General features: G+C 38.7%; 2 protein-coding genes across 7 annotated transcripts in view; both read right to left on the reverse strand.

Moving 5' to 3' along the window:
• myot (myotilin) overlaps positions 1 to 903 on the reverse strand; it is a 36,746-nt gene extending 35,843 nt beyond the window's left edge. For all 3 annotated transcript variants that reach the window (XM_084718814.1, XM_084718812.1, XM_084718811.1), the window contains exon 1: positions 747 to 903. The gene's annotated coding sequence lies outside the window, so the exon portion shown is untranslated. The remainder of the gene's footprint in view (positions 1 to 746) is intronic.
• A 7,461-nt stretch (positions 904 to 8,364) lies between these two features.
• Positions 8,365 to 14,906, reverse strand: part of LOC146326527 (mitogen-activated protein kinase kinase kinase kinase 4) — a 71,539-nt gene continuing 64,997 nt past the window's right edge. For all 4 annotated transcript variants that reach the window (XM_084718818.1, XM_084718816.1, XM_084718817.1 and 1 more), the window contains 3 exons: positions 11,436 to 11,595; positions 10,435 to 10,574; positions 8,365 to 9,652 (listed from right to left, as the gene is read on the reverse strand). In XM_084718818.1, the coding sequence (XP_084574944.1) occupies positions 9,569 to 9,652; positions 10,435 to 10,574; positions 11,436 to 11,595 (384 nt within the window). In that variant the 3' untranslated portion in view covers positions 8,365 to 9,568. The remainder of the gene's footprint in view (positions 9,653 to 10,434; positions 10,575 to 11,435; positions 11,596 to 14,906) is intronic.

The raw sequence follows: 14,906 nt of genomic DNA on the forward strand, positions 1-14,906 counted from the left end.
TTAATTCAATAGATCTTTTTTAGTTTTTGAGCCCAACTCAAACACACCAACACAAAGTTTTACCAACTAATGATTTTTGAGTTATTTTACTTTTCTTTGTTAGATAAACTTTGCTTTCGTTTTTTTTTTTTTTTAGAGTGTAGTCAGATATAGAGAGAAACAGATAGATAGATAGATAGATAGATAGATAGATAGATAGATAGATAGATAGATAGATAGATAGATAGATAGATAGATAGATAGATAGATGGGCACATGACACAGCATAGAGTATAAATTTAGCTGCAGACAGTTTATCCCAGCTGTCCTCTTCTTTCTTTCTGACTGCAGACTCATTCACCACATTCGATGCAACTCTGGCAGCAGTATCAATAACATGCAGTATCAGGAAGCACATGGCCCTTGACCAACTGAATTACAGCATTTGATTATCTGATTAACTTCACTGCTATCACAGCAGAGAGCTTGTGTAAACCATGGCAAAGAATGTTGCTTATTGAATTTCCACCCTTGCCAAAATTTGTAGCTTGTGTTTGGTTCAGCGTGTGCAGCAAAAGTGAAATGTCTGGTGAGTAAGCTGGATCAGACAGGCTTTTTCACCCTGCAGTGAAATGATGTCAGTGTGATTTTTTTTCTGATGTAGAAATCCAGCAGCCATGCACATGCGAAACAGGCCCAGCTGCACCTTCACCACACAGCTTTATCCCAACTGTAGCAAACTTGAACCAAAAGGTTCCCCTTCTTACCTGTCTGGTCTTTTCCCAGCAGGCTAAAAAAAACAACAACGACAACAACAACAACAAAACGTATTGATCCAACAGGAAGTGTGAATGATCCAAATGCTAAATGCTAAACTGCTATGTGACTGTGTGGCTGCCAGTCATGGCTTGGTCACTGGACGCTCCCTGCTCTGGGCGAGCTGACACACACATTTACACACAAACACACAGACAGGGGCATGTGTGTGTGTGTGTGTGTGTGTGTGTGTGTGTGTGTGTGTGTGTGTGGTGGGGGGTTGTGTTGGTGGAATGAGGTTAGGAGGGAATCTGAGGCTGGTGAGGTGGAGGGGGCGAGGGGAGGGCAGGAGGGGTTCAGTTGGAGGGGTACTAAAAGGGCAAATTTAGACCAGAGTTAAGTGTTCATCAGCAGTGACGAACTCGCCGCAGAGCTCCAGGTCCAAGGCAACAGGGTGCTTCACCTGTCTCTGTGTTAGCTAATGTCCAAAAACCAAACCAGCCGGGGGTAAGTGTACCAGACAGGAGATCATTTGATGCGCTGTGGAGTCTTTTAGGGATCACCTGAAGGAAAGAATATGTTATGACTGAAGATTTCAAATGAGGCTGATGTTTCAAGGCTGGAGGCATGATGACCTAACTTCATCCAAGAGCGTGAGACGGGGGCCAGGAAACCTGCGACTGGTGCCAGTGAGTCTCCAGTGGATACATGAGATGAGACCCCTGGAAGTGAGAGAGTGAGGAAAAGAGAGACAGAGGTAGATAGAGAGACTGAAAGAGACTTTCTATACCAAATTACTGAAAACCACGGAAATCCACAACACAAACAGAACCATGAGGGTGTAGTGGAAGGTAATATGGTTGATTGCAGATTCAGTAGCTGAGACGATCAAGGCATCGGCCACCATTTTATTTGCCCCGACCTTAAACCAACCCAATTTAAACAAAAAGACTAAGTTAGTGTTGAACGCAGCTACAGTCAGATTAATTATCCCCAATTAGAAAAACTATGAAGAAGTGTGAAATGTGTAAAAGTAGTGTAAAATGAAAAAAAGGAGAGTGACTGACAGAAGGAAAGGAATGAGGAAGAAGAAGAATTAAAGGCAAAAAGAAAGAGGTAAAGACAGAAGAAAAAAGAATGCATGAATGAAAGAATCAAAGAGAAAGAAGGAAACAAAGACAGGAAGGAAGGAAGGAAGATGGAAAGAAACAAACTCACTGAGACTTTTATTATGAAAGCCTTCAGCACTCAATAAACCATCTGAAAGCTCCTATAACCTTTTGGGACTCTTATTTTGAAAATCCAGCATACCCCTGGGCCCCCACATAAGTTCCCACAACCATCTGAGGCTTTTGTTTTGGAAATCTAGCATATGCTAGGGCCCCATCATAAGTTCCTGTTACCATTTGGGGCTTTTATTTTAAAAATCCAGCATAATCCAATGCCCAATTGTAAGATCCTGTTACCATCTGGGGCTTTTATTTTAAAAATCCAGTCTACCCAGACCCCCAAATGAAATCCTGTTGCCATGTGGGGCTTTTGTTTTGAATATTTTGCATACCCAAGGCCCTCCTCAATGGCTACCGTTACCATCTGGGTCTTTTATTTTGAAAAATCTAGCATGGATAAAGGCCTCTTTAATGTTTTGTACTGATAGAACGATGATGGGCAGCTTTAAACAGATCATTTGACGTCAATATAACAAATGCTTCTGTTGACAGCCTTGGACCAACGAGAACAACAGGGACATCTTTTGTCACAGTGACAGATGCCGTGTGTTCAACAGACCAAACTGTGCGTCAGTGTTTCAGACGTTAACTGGATCAAAGTCGGTGCTGAAATTAAGCTGTGGGAAGATAAAAAATAATCAGTACAGCCTTTAAAGCAAAACAACAACAACACTCCTCTCAACATATTCAACATATTTATTGTTGTCTCACTGTCTTTTGCCTCATTACATGGAAACACAAGTTACTGTGTGTTCATCTCAAAGCAGGAGGGGTACAGTATATGATGCATCAAACATAGGTCCAGTGCAAAAAAAAACAAAAAAAAAACAAAGGATCAACTTCATAATGGTACAGAAATTAAGGGGAATATATACTCTTCAATATATATCTATATAATATTTGGTATTTTATACTCTCAACTTCTCTTTAGAATTTACAACTTATGAAAACACAACTGTCCCGTGTGTCAAATGACATCGAAAAAACCTCATATCGCAAGGAACTCTATCAAGTTAATCCACAACAAACTGACAGCAACTGTAGATTGTTGGCTAAATCTAAACCTTTGGGAAACATCACTCATCAACAGATAATATCAGTGTAATATATATATCACTATTGACCTACCCATTGCTTTACGATGAGTGCTATCGGATGGACTAATGGTCAAGGGACGAGTAATCTAAACTTAAAAAGGCTATTCATTATAGTTATCCCTTTCTTTCACAGCCTCTACCTCCTTCTCCTCATTTTAACTATAATTATCTATAAATTTTCGATGCCACATGTGCAGTTTGGCGCCTTCTGTTGAAATTCTGGTCCCATCATTTACTGTTAATCCTTTCACTCTAAACTTTTTTCCTCAGTTTTCTTAAATTGAGTTTTTGATACCGATGACTACTGCAGGCTATAGTTAAAAATAAATAAATATATATATTTTTTAAGACTATTTTTTAAACTGTGCATTTTGGTTTTACACATTCGTGTTCCTTCTGCTACCTGACACTTGACTCAAACCACCTGCTACATCCTCTAACTTTTTCCTTCCTTCCCTCACAGACTGAATCCCTGCTCACTGAACACCTGTTCTCAATCTACATCGCACCCGCCCACACAAACACACACTTTCTTTAGAACCGCGTAGCTCACACACACACAGACAGGCTGGAAAATAAAAAAAAAAAGTTCTGGAGCTTAAAGCAAAACTATGCAACTTTTCAAAGAGGAAATAACACATTTCTCCTCTCGCTTAATTAATAAGAAATGGAACACGCCCTTGATCAATTCAGATGTTTTGTCTCTACAGCCTTACTTAGTATGAATAGCAGCTAATGTTAGCTTAAGTTAGCAAACAGATTTTGCTGTGTAACTGACATTACTGAGTCAGTTCACTGACTATATGACTCTTTTCTCTTTTGAGTTGCACTACTGTGTTTTATCATCATCCTGTAACTGTAACTTACAGCTTGTAGCATCTTAAGCTAGCAGCAAGTTACATAGTCTTGCTTTAATGGAACATAAACCTTATGCAATGAATCTGAGCTGCTTTGAATTAGCATTTCTCTGCATCGTGCTTCATCCTGCTTCAATGTGTTGGGCCAATTCTGTGGTCTGTTTTCAAGACTCTGAATACTTTAAAGTTGGTGAAATATGCAAAATTATGCAAAAGTACTGCAGTACAGATGGGCTATGTTTTGGGGGAGAGAAACAGATAAGCAGCAGTTCAGAAATACGAGAGGAACATGGCGAAAGATGCATCGCTGAGTTTGGTGCTGTTGTGGAAATAAAAGTTAGAAATTAAAAGTCGACTCTTTTCTCTTTTGATCTGTGCTGCTATGTTTTAGCATTTACCATTATCATATAACTGTAATTTGTAGCACTTAAGCTAGCAGCAAGTTAGGTATTCTTGCTTTAATGGAAGATAATAAACCTTATGCAACAAATCTGAGCTGCTTTGTATTGGAATTTCTTCACCAATCAGCAACAAAAGAATTCAGGTGAAGGATTTCGGTTAAAAAATATTAGATGCAATAGATATGGGTTATGTTAACAGAATCAGAGTAGCATGGATGTGTGGTCTGCATGGATGGAAAGACATTTGACACGAGAGAAAAGAGAGACGATGCAAACCTTTAGAGAGAATAAGACATAACAAAATGGTAAAAGATGCTAAGAGACGGGTAGAGGTGAGAGTTGAGGGAATGAAAAGCAGCAGTAAGAAGAGACGTGTTGACAAAGCGCGAGGGAAAAGAGTTGGTGGGTGAGCTGGAGATGTGAGTCACCGGAGGCCTGAAACAGAATCTATCAGCTTCATAACCAGTGGAGGGCGTGGGTGGAAGTGCACTGATCTCTCTCTCTCTCTCATTAGTGATACAGCTACATTCAAATGTTCAGCACAGAAAGACGAAGTGCAGGAGAAGACAGAGAAGTTTGTTTCTAATAAGTCAGCTTGACAAGTGGATTAACCCCCATATATAACACATCATTAGGTGGGACACTGGCTCTCCATAGCTTGCTGTTTCTTGAATCAGGATGAAGATTGATGCAGACAATGTTAAATGTCAAATGTCAAACATAATTGGCACATCTACTGTAGAGTCATGGCTTTAAAGTGGGACAATGCAGAGAAAATAAGCTAAAAATGTCCTCAAACAACACAACCTTTGTACTGAGCTAAAAGCTGACAGTACAAGGACAGAAACCTGTTTTGCAATACTGATATACCTCCATATATCACTCGTTACAAGACTGAATTAATAGATTTTCCAAATTATAACTCATCTGATAAAATCTCTCATGGTAATATAGTTGTATAACAATAATCAGTGGTATGGGAACATACACATTATTGCTTTATAAAGTAGGGACATGAAATCAAAACATTCTTATAAATTCTGCCTTTTTGTGAAGAGAGAATTAAAAAATTAAACGGACCAAGTCAAAGACTATTAAAAGGACTTATTTGTTAAGTTGTGCTTACTAGCATCAGGTGTACTGTTGATGACCATACAGGACAGAGCGTGTTGGATGGTGGAGTGCAGCAAATACAGGCTAGCCTACTGTACGTTGCTACTGTACAATGTAAATGTAAAGTAGAGCTGAACACATGCTGGACGCACTGTGGGAGCTGAGGACTAGTTTTGATCTGGTTTCCTGTCCTGACTGGACTCTGATGGCCAGGGTCTTGCTCAGGATCCTGGCCAATCCTGCCGGAGCTGCGCCGGCCTCGATTTAACAGCTGACCAGACCTGACCAAAGCTGACTGCAAGCTAGCACGGTAATGCTAAATATGACGAGTTCTCTGTTCACGGAAATAAAATTCACATACACACTACATTCGAATACATTTATGTCAAGATTTGGAATCCAAAATTTCGTGTGACATTCACTCAAAATGTGTTTTAAGTGCTAGAAATCTATTTTGATCAAACTTCACTGCAGTTGTCAGCTGCACTAAGGAATAAATGTATTTCCAGTGTCGACAAAAATATGCCTACAAAAATGTTTAAGCCAATTTTATATCTTAAAGTACGCTATGTGTGTGGAATATAATTGTGTAATATTTTTATCTTTTGTGGAAACTGTACACAGATATACACTGGTGTACAAAAAGAAAAATTTTGGTGCTGCTAGCCAAGCCTCTCTAGCCGTATGCTAGCTAGCAATGTTAACAAGAAACTCTACTGCAAGCTAGTTGCTTGGTTCTGAAATTTTTAGCCCATGTTAGCGCGCAAGTCTAAATCTGTTATCCTGTTAGTTTACAGTCCTGCATTTCCATGCACTGTAGCCACGTTAGCTAGCTATCTGGTCCACCGTCTCAGGGAGAAATAATGTTCACTCCACTGAAACAAATAATGTAAGAAATTTGTTCACAACTTAGCAAAAAGACAGTCATCATCAGAAAGTTAATTTTCCAGTTTAAAATATTCTCACAGAACCAGCTGCATTATTTCTATCATAAAAACTAAAACTCAAAGTATCACTGAATATAAAACATTTGGCGCAAATTTTGATAACCTGGACATTCAAGAGTAAATATAATATAGAGGATAATATAACAAAACATAATCAAGTTAGCAGTTTGAGCAAAGTCAGATGAACGGACAGACAACTGATATAATCAAAATGGATCAGAATTAAGACAAATTGCAAATTCACATTTGAAGGTACAAACCAATTATTTCTTCACTTTCTAAAGCATAAATGTAAGCTATTAAATATATGAACACTAGCAACATTAAATTGCATATATTCTGTTGCGTTACCAAGACACACGATTCCTGTGAGACTTTTCAGGCCTCACGTGTCTCATGTGTTGGTCTAGTTGGCACATCTTTATATAATATAATAATATACCTTAAACTCTGCAAGTTTTAAAAATATAGATGATTTTTGTCATCTTTCCAAATGAAATAGTCAGTTGTGATTTATCTTACACAGTCAGATTCAAAGAAGCCAGTATATCAAAGCCTTCATCTTTGGTCTCTTGCTTTGAAGCTCATTGTGTAAATGACAAAATATATCAAGGAAAACAAAACAAATATTATACAACAGGGCCATTTTCACTCTTGTCAGCCCAGCTCATTGCATCTCGTCAGATCCAGGCTCAAAAAGAAAAAAAAAAAAACAAACCTCAAGGTGACCCATCAAAAACAGGTGTGCATCCCACGTTGGGTAGTGTAAGAAATACTGCTCTTTCTTCAAAATTGACTACAGAATGGCTTCAAATGTTTCCACTTTGAACCTAAAACTTAATTTCAAAGTAGGACTATATTACAGACAACATGTACAAGGTGGCCATTGTGCAAAGAGCCAGACTGATACATGTTATTAGAAAATCAACCACAAAACAGAACTCACACGAGGCGATTATTTGATCGTGAACATTTTGACCAGGTCGGTAAACCCGAGCAGGAGCCTTCAAGTTCGCTGTCAGTAGCTCGTGTTCACGTTCACAAACACTGAATTTTCTAAGATCATGTACATAACATGTATGAATTCTGCTCTGGGATGGAATTTCACATTCATAAGCATCTCATTCTGTACACACACATAAAGATGGCTTCTCGTCAATTATAAAATATTTAGAAAACAGTGCTTCTTACAAGATTATATACATCCTAAGCTGTACAAAACAGATGCAGAAAAGCATTTCTAACCTGTTACTGTGGAGTTGGTTCGTATTTCTACTCGTGTGTACACCATTTCTGCGGTAAAATTACAACTGCAGTTCTACAGTACGGAACTGTACAAAGCTATTTAGGTTCTTATTGTGTATTAATAAGACTAAAATTACACAGTCTAGATCTGCGGCAGACTGACGGCTCAAACTGGGACCTAAGAGGACTGGTGGGGTGCTCACACCTACCCAACTCAATTTAATGCAAAGTGTGTAATGTAGCAGTTATTTAAAGAGATCATTTTTGTCTAATTGACCCTCCCTAGTCCCGCCCCTTTTTGCTCTGTGCTAACAAGTGATGTGGATTTGTTACCTAGTGTTCTGCAAACATTAGCTAACTGAAGAAGTGATATATCATATATATATATATAGATATATATATAGAGAGAGCTAAAAGGGGCGGGACTTATGAGGAATAATTGACAAGTGATTTCAGGCTATGTAGAGAGCAAAGTTGACTTTCAACTCATAATTAGGGATAGAGTGACCTAATGACTACGCTTAAGTTGAACTACGTCCTCATGTCAGTAATTTAATTTTGACATTCGGCCTTATTATTTATCGTTCACATGGACAGAATATTTTTACAGAAAAAGATACAGTTAAACATAACTGATTGAATCTGCAGGGTGTTACACTGACACCCTAAATATTGTCAAGAAAAAAAAACGCTTCTTTCAACAGTATTACGTTTGATAATGCGTAATATAACACTGTCTAATAAATCTATATGGAAATCAACAAAATAAAGATTCAGTACAGTAACTGAGTTATTTGTTTGGGTCCTTGATATCCACTAATAGCAGTGAAAAAGAACACTAAAAAGTGCTAACTGTCATAAATAACACTGCTGAGGTATCGGAGACAGACAACATAAGACGGTTCGTGGATTTGGAAATGGATTAAAGGAAATCAAAAGACAAAATTGGCACGCAACAGCGACAAAACGTGGACTGACATTCAGTAGTTGTTCTACTTCATCCACATTTTGGCCCCAACCCAGTCTTTGAAATGCCCAGATGTTGTCCACGGAGCGGATGAGCTTGATGAAGGACTTCTGTTCTTCTCACTTCACTCCTTTTGACACGTATTCTACTTGTATTATGACAACGCAGACGAATGAGTCTGTATTATGAGAATAATATCCACTCATAAAGACTTAATCGGATGAAAAGTAAGCAGTTGATCTGGTAAAACACCGCAGGCAGGCGTTGTTAAAGCAAATATGAGCGAATAACTGATATACACATAATTAGCTGAGCAACAGAGTCCTTCAGAGAGAAAAAAAAGACGGTTATCCAGGAGCGATGAGCTGAATGTGGAACAAACTGAACGGACTGCTGTGGTCTCCAGTGCTGACAGATGTTGATTAGGAATCACCTCATTCTCAACTGAATCAAGGCATCAGGACACAAAAAGAGTTTTGATTTCTGCCACACTGGTGCAGTGATGGTTTGCATCCTACTGGGAAACACTCCAGGTAACTACGGTGTTCAGACGTGAGAAGATGTTCAGTGTGCTGTTCACATCAAAGATGCGGCCGCTGCTAGTTGTACCTTTTAACACTTCCATGGACGGGTGAGTTGGCAGTGTACCGAAGCTCTTTCCCGCTGACTTTCAGGTCCAGATTTTTGTGTCACTGCAGCTGAAGGAGGGACGATTCAGGTGTCAGTATTCAAGGAGGGAGTGACGGATTCAAGCAGGAGTTATGATCAACTCAACGGTGAATCCATGTGCTTTTACACGGAAACTAGACAAGACAGAGTAACAGATCCAGGAATAACTAGTTGACCTTTGTATGGTGTCCGCTATCCATGGAGATGAGTGTCTGTCAGCACAAAAATAAAAACGCATCACCAGGCAAACCCAGAATGATGAAGTCAGACACCACCAGTTGATCCCAGTAGAGTAACAGTTCCAGTTGTTACCAGTTGAACAGTGAGTTCTGTCCAAGAGTCATGAAGTAAATCTGACTGCTGCCTCCTGACTGCACCGAGGCAAAGAAGACCTGCAACGACAGAGAGACACGGGTTCAAATTCACAATATTTTTTTCAGTACAGCTGACTGCGCCTGTGTTTGACACAGAGGAGTACTGTGGGTGATGTGAATCTTCAAGGTCCAGTTATTAGATGACTTTTGTGGCTCTCAGACACAACATGTGGCCTTCTCCAGCAGATGGAGTGAGTTAACTAAGACAGTATGAAACTTTGGTCACATAATAACAACTCCATCTACAAGGAAAGGCCATGAGATGTGGCTAAAATCCCTGAAGAAATCTAGTATCTGGCCTTTAAGTTAAGAATTCTTCTTCGCACTACTATTTTCAAGCTCAACATGTCATATTTTGTTTCAAGTGTTAAGTGAAGCATCACAAAATAAACATGCTTACATTACTTATGTCTGTATGGAATCCCAGTTCCATAAAGAGTTTAGTTTAAGTTTAAGTTTCTCATTATTATTTGACTTAAAGGATTTTTTTTTTCATCACATGACCATGACCGGACATTACATATTCATGATACCTAATCTAGAGTTTTAAAACTCACTAAGTGAAAATAACATATTAATACTTATATAAAACTGGAATGCAGGATGAATTCAGATGCACTTACACCAAAATGACATTTGCTTTATTTTGCTGGCTGGACTTCACAACTGTGACCATGAAGAACTTTAAAAACAATCTTATCTAGTGAAATGAGGCGAGTACTTCTTGAGTGAAAATACTGAACTTTGTGTAGGACATGTAAGCGGTGCTGCAAAGTAAATCTAGATAGTTGAACTCCTACCTTGTCATTCCTTTCACACAGGAACTTGAGTTTCTGGGCCTTTTTGTGCATGAAGACTCCCTCCAGGTTCCCTGTGTTGGCGGACCTCAGCTCTATGGCCTTTTCTCCCCAACCCATCACCTGGTTAGACTGAAGGTAGGCTGGACACAGAGAGGGATACAGGGGACATGGAAATGAGGAGAAACAAATAAAATAAAGACAGCTAAAGACTGTGGGGAAGAGGAGAACCGTGTGTTATATATATATATATATATATATATATATATATATATATATATATATATATATATATATATATATATATATATATATATATATATATGTTCCCTACAGAGTGTCCTTATGCTAGAATAATGACTGGACATCACGCACTCACACACAACCAGCCATCTTATTTTTAGGCCACCCTGTCCCAAATCTGTCTTCACAGAATCTGGTTCAGGGCAAGTTCTCGTGCTCAGGACAGCTGCTGATCTAGAATCAGTAAGTCAGACAGCAAGCCACTATAATGACCCTCAGAAGTGAATAAATTTGATCCAATTGACACTTCTGAAGTCCCGCCCCCTCAGTCAAGTTTCTCATTTCCTGTTTCCTGCACTATGTGCCAGATGATTCTATGATGAAGAGAAAACCAAATTTGAAAATGGTTAAAAGATGTGCTGATGGAGGTGTTAAGTTTAGTTTAGTTAGCATTTTGCTACATCAATTCTTACCTGACAATATTTTTTAGCCAACTTCAAAAATCAGTTTTCTTTTTAATATAGAAGAGCTGACAACTATAATTTAAAATGTTTTTTTTTTCTGAGTAGCACAGAAGAAACTACACCTAAATCTCGCTACACAACCCTGTTGTATGATAATAAATAAATCGATCTTGTCACCTGCACACTGTGTATCTAGTACTATCATAAAAAATGCACTTTCATACATTTGTGTATGTTGTCATTTCATGTTAATTTAACAATATGCACGGCCCTTGCGAATGTATGAGTGAAACTTACCGACTGATGCAGGCATCTCTCCCCACTGCAGCACAGTATCCTTGGTGATGCGGCCGTAGGTGTCAATGTAGACGCCCTCGTCTTCATAACAAACCAGAACCTCTGTTCCAGCGCTGTTTGGCAAAATGATGATGGCATGAGGATGAATGGAACCCTGGATCTATGAGGAAAAACACAAACAACACTTTGTTTAGACACTTCTTCATACATAAAACATAAAAGCACATCTCTACTACAAATAATACACACACTCTCACTCACTGAGGTACAACAGAACCAAAGAATAAGGTTCAGCTCTTAGGTCAGAACCATTAAAATGAAAGTGTAAAGGTAAAAGACTACAGGGAATGTGAAAAAAGAGCAAGTGTTAGGAAAAGAATACAAAAACACTTTAGAGAGGGACAGATGGGATTTTCTGAGTAGAAAGAATCAGAGGGATACAAAGACCTTCTTTCAAAGAGTTTAAAGGTCATTTTGATATGAATTTCAGTGGCACTGTGCAGCAGGTGACTAACTCCTCAAATACTAAGCCTCTCCTATTGCTTATTTATTATTAGGAAAACTTGACAGTTTACCAGCTCAGCAAGTCTTTTGCACCAAAGCACTTCTGCAACTCTAATCTAACAGAGATTTTATCCAGCAACCACTAAGATAACGTTTTTCTAACTAATTAAGAAACAAGTAACTAACCAGTTCAGACAAATGCATTCTACCACATTCGAAAACATGTACAGTATCTGACCAGTTCAAAAACATTTATTTTAACCAGTTCAAAAACATTTTATCTAACAAGTTCAAAAACATTTATCTAACCAGTTCAAAAACATTTATCTAACCAGTTCAAAAACATTCATTTAACCAGTTCAAAACATTTATCTAACCAGTTCAAAAACATCCATTTAACCAGTTCAAAAACATGATTTTAACCAGTTCAAAAACATTTATCTGACCAGTTCAAAAACATTTATTTAACCAGTTCAAAAACACTTATCTACCCAGTTCAAAATCATTATTTTAACCAGTTCAAAAACATTTATCTAACCAGTTCAAAAACATTCATTTAACCAGTTCAAAACATTTATCTAACCAGTTCAAAAACATCCATTTAACCAGTTCAAAAACATTATTTTAACCAGTTCAAAAACATGTATTTAACCAGTTCAAAAACATTTAACTAGCCAGTTCAGAAACAAAACTCCTCAAGAAAAACAGTTTAAAAAGTTACTTGTAGTTGCTGTGAGCGAGTTTCATACATTACCAGAGGTTGAGCCACCACAATCCTGAGCATCAGAACAGGCATCCACAAACGCAACGCAATCTTAATCCTCTGCCTTGGAATCAGCATTGTTACATAGTTCGCAGACAATAATGGGAGAAGCTTCTGTGTGTGTGTGTGTGTGTGTGTGTGCGCGCGCGTGTGTGTATGTGTGTGTTTCTTTAAGTGGGCGAGTGTGTGCAGCTTAGGCTTGTGAGTTGTGAATAGATGAATTGCTTTTAACAGTGATGAGGCAATAAAAAAATCAGTGTTATGAGTGGATGTGTTGATGCATGTGGGTGTGTGAAGATGTGCACACAGGAAGAGCAGGTGTGTATGTGTGTAAATGAGTGTGTGTCAGAGTACGGATGTACAGCTACTGTATGAGGAAAAGCCCGGGAATGTGAAGTGTCCTCAGGAGTACTCAAAGACAGTGAACTATGAGGATGTCTAAGTGTAAGTGAGTGGGTTTAAAAGCACACTGTAGCTGTGTGTGTGTGTGTGTGTGTGTGTGTGTGTGTGTGTGTGTGTAAGAAAGAGTGTTGAGAGCTTGACTGTAAATGTAAGAGAGTGAAAAAGTGAGAAAGAGGCTGGAGAGCTGAAATGATATCGCAGCAGCGGCAGCAGCAGCAGCAGTAGCAGTATAAGGCACCGGTGTAGTAGGCAGCTGTGTGCGCACTTGCTTAATATACCAGAGGAGCGGTGAGAAAAAAAAAAAACCCTCTCGACAGGAGCAAGAACAGGTCAGGACACACTGAGTTAATGATCGCGAGAGAAGGAGGACAGAAGGGATGTATTTTTAGAGCTTATTTCTGTTTTCGCATGTGCGTCTCTCTACCTCTCCAGCTCTAACTCCCCCATGCATATAGAAAGTAGCACACGTTAGGGATGGCTGGGGCGGTGTGTGTGTGTGTGTATGTGTGTGTGAGTGAGTGAATGAGCGAGAAAGGTGTTAAGTACATGAATGAGACATTTGGGGGGGGGGCTAAACCTTACCAAACTTCAACCAATAACTGAAAAAACAAAAACAAAAACCAATAAATAATAAGTCAACTAAGTCTAAAATTAAGTTTTAAGTCTCTTTTTTTAAGTCTCTAACTGACAAGTATTCGTCGCTATTTAGAGTTAAACTAAGGGGGTCGAGTGTGAATAGCCAATTGCTCCAGTTTGCCTATTTTCACCCAGGTGCAAAAAGTCCCTTCATCCTTCCTCCAAGTTAAAGTTATGGTATAATAAATGCACACAAAAAGGTATGTCAAAAAGAACTCCATCACTTTCAGAGATATAGGCATTTTAAGACTTGTATAATCAGCTGACAAAAGTTGAACACTGGTGTCATCTTTTCAGTTGCCTACACGCTGCATTATCTCCAAACTCAAAACTTGTAATACATCAGCTATCTAAAGTTCGTCAGGCTGACCTCTGTTTCTTGAGCGACGGCAAATATCCAGTATGATGCGTTGGCTTCACACCACAGTATCACAAAATGACTGAGGGATGAGGAAACTCATAATATAAACTAAACCAGAGGAAACCTGTCCCTGCTCCAGCCACCCACTCGACACCATATACAGTATGTGAGAGAATCTGTTAGTCCACAGACATTATATGAATCAACGAAATAAACAACAACAACTTCAGAAATTCTAATAGAAAAAGTTCTGAGGCAAAATGCTTCAAGTCTTACATTTAAATACTTTGTCACACTCTGAGCGCAAACCTCTGCAGCTCATGTTAAAAACATATTTAAAAATCTGTGTCGGACTCTGAATGTGACTCACTGGAGGCTACAGCAAGATTTACATGCCCACATACAGCAGGGGAGAGGAAAAAAAACAAAAAAACAGATGACCTGCTCTCTAATTGTTCCAGCAGTGGGCGATTTGTTCACATTTAAATTCACAAATTCATTTGCACAAAGCTTTTCGGAGATGGAAAAAGCTTCAGTGTTCAGTGTGACTTCCAGTAGTCATTATAACTCAGGGAAGTCTGCATCTGCATATAAATAAATTTCACAAATATTCAACACAGAAGTTACTGCAGAGGAAACAAAACATTAGGAACAAAATGCAGGCAACCCTTGTATTCTAGAAGTTGCTAATTATTTTTGAGACTGAACTAACAATGGAAAAAGATGGACCAGGCGGCGCATTATACTATAATTATAAACTGATGTTTGGCAGCTCTGGTATTTAGCCCATTGGTAATTACTGCGT

This window comes from Lutjanus erythropterus, chromosome 5 (assembly GCF_056507025.1).
Source record: "Lutjanus erythropterus isolate fLutEry1 chromosome 5, fLutEry1.hap2, whole genome shotgun sequence".
Lineage (NCBI taxonomy): Eukaryota > Metazoa > Chordata > Actinopteri > Lutjaniformes > Lutjanidae > Lutjanus > Lutjanus erythropterus.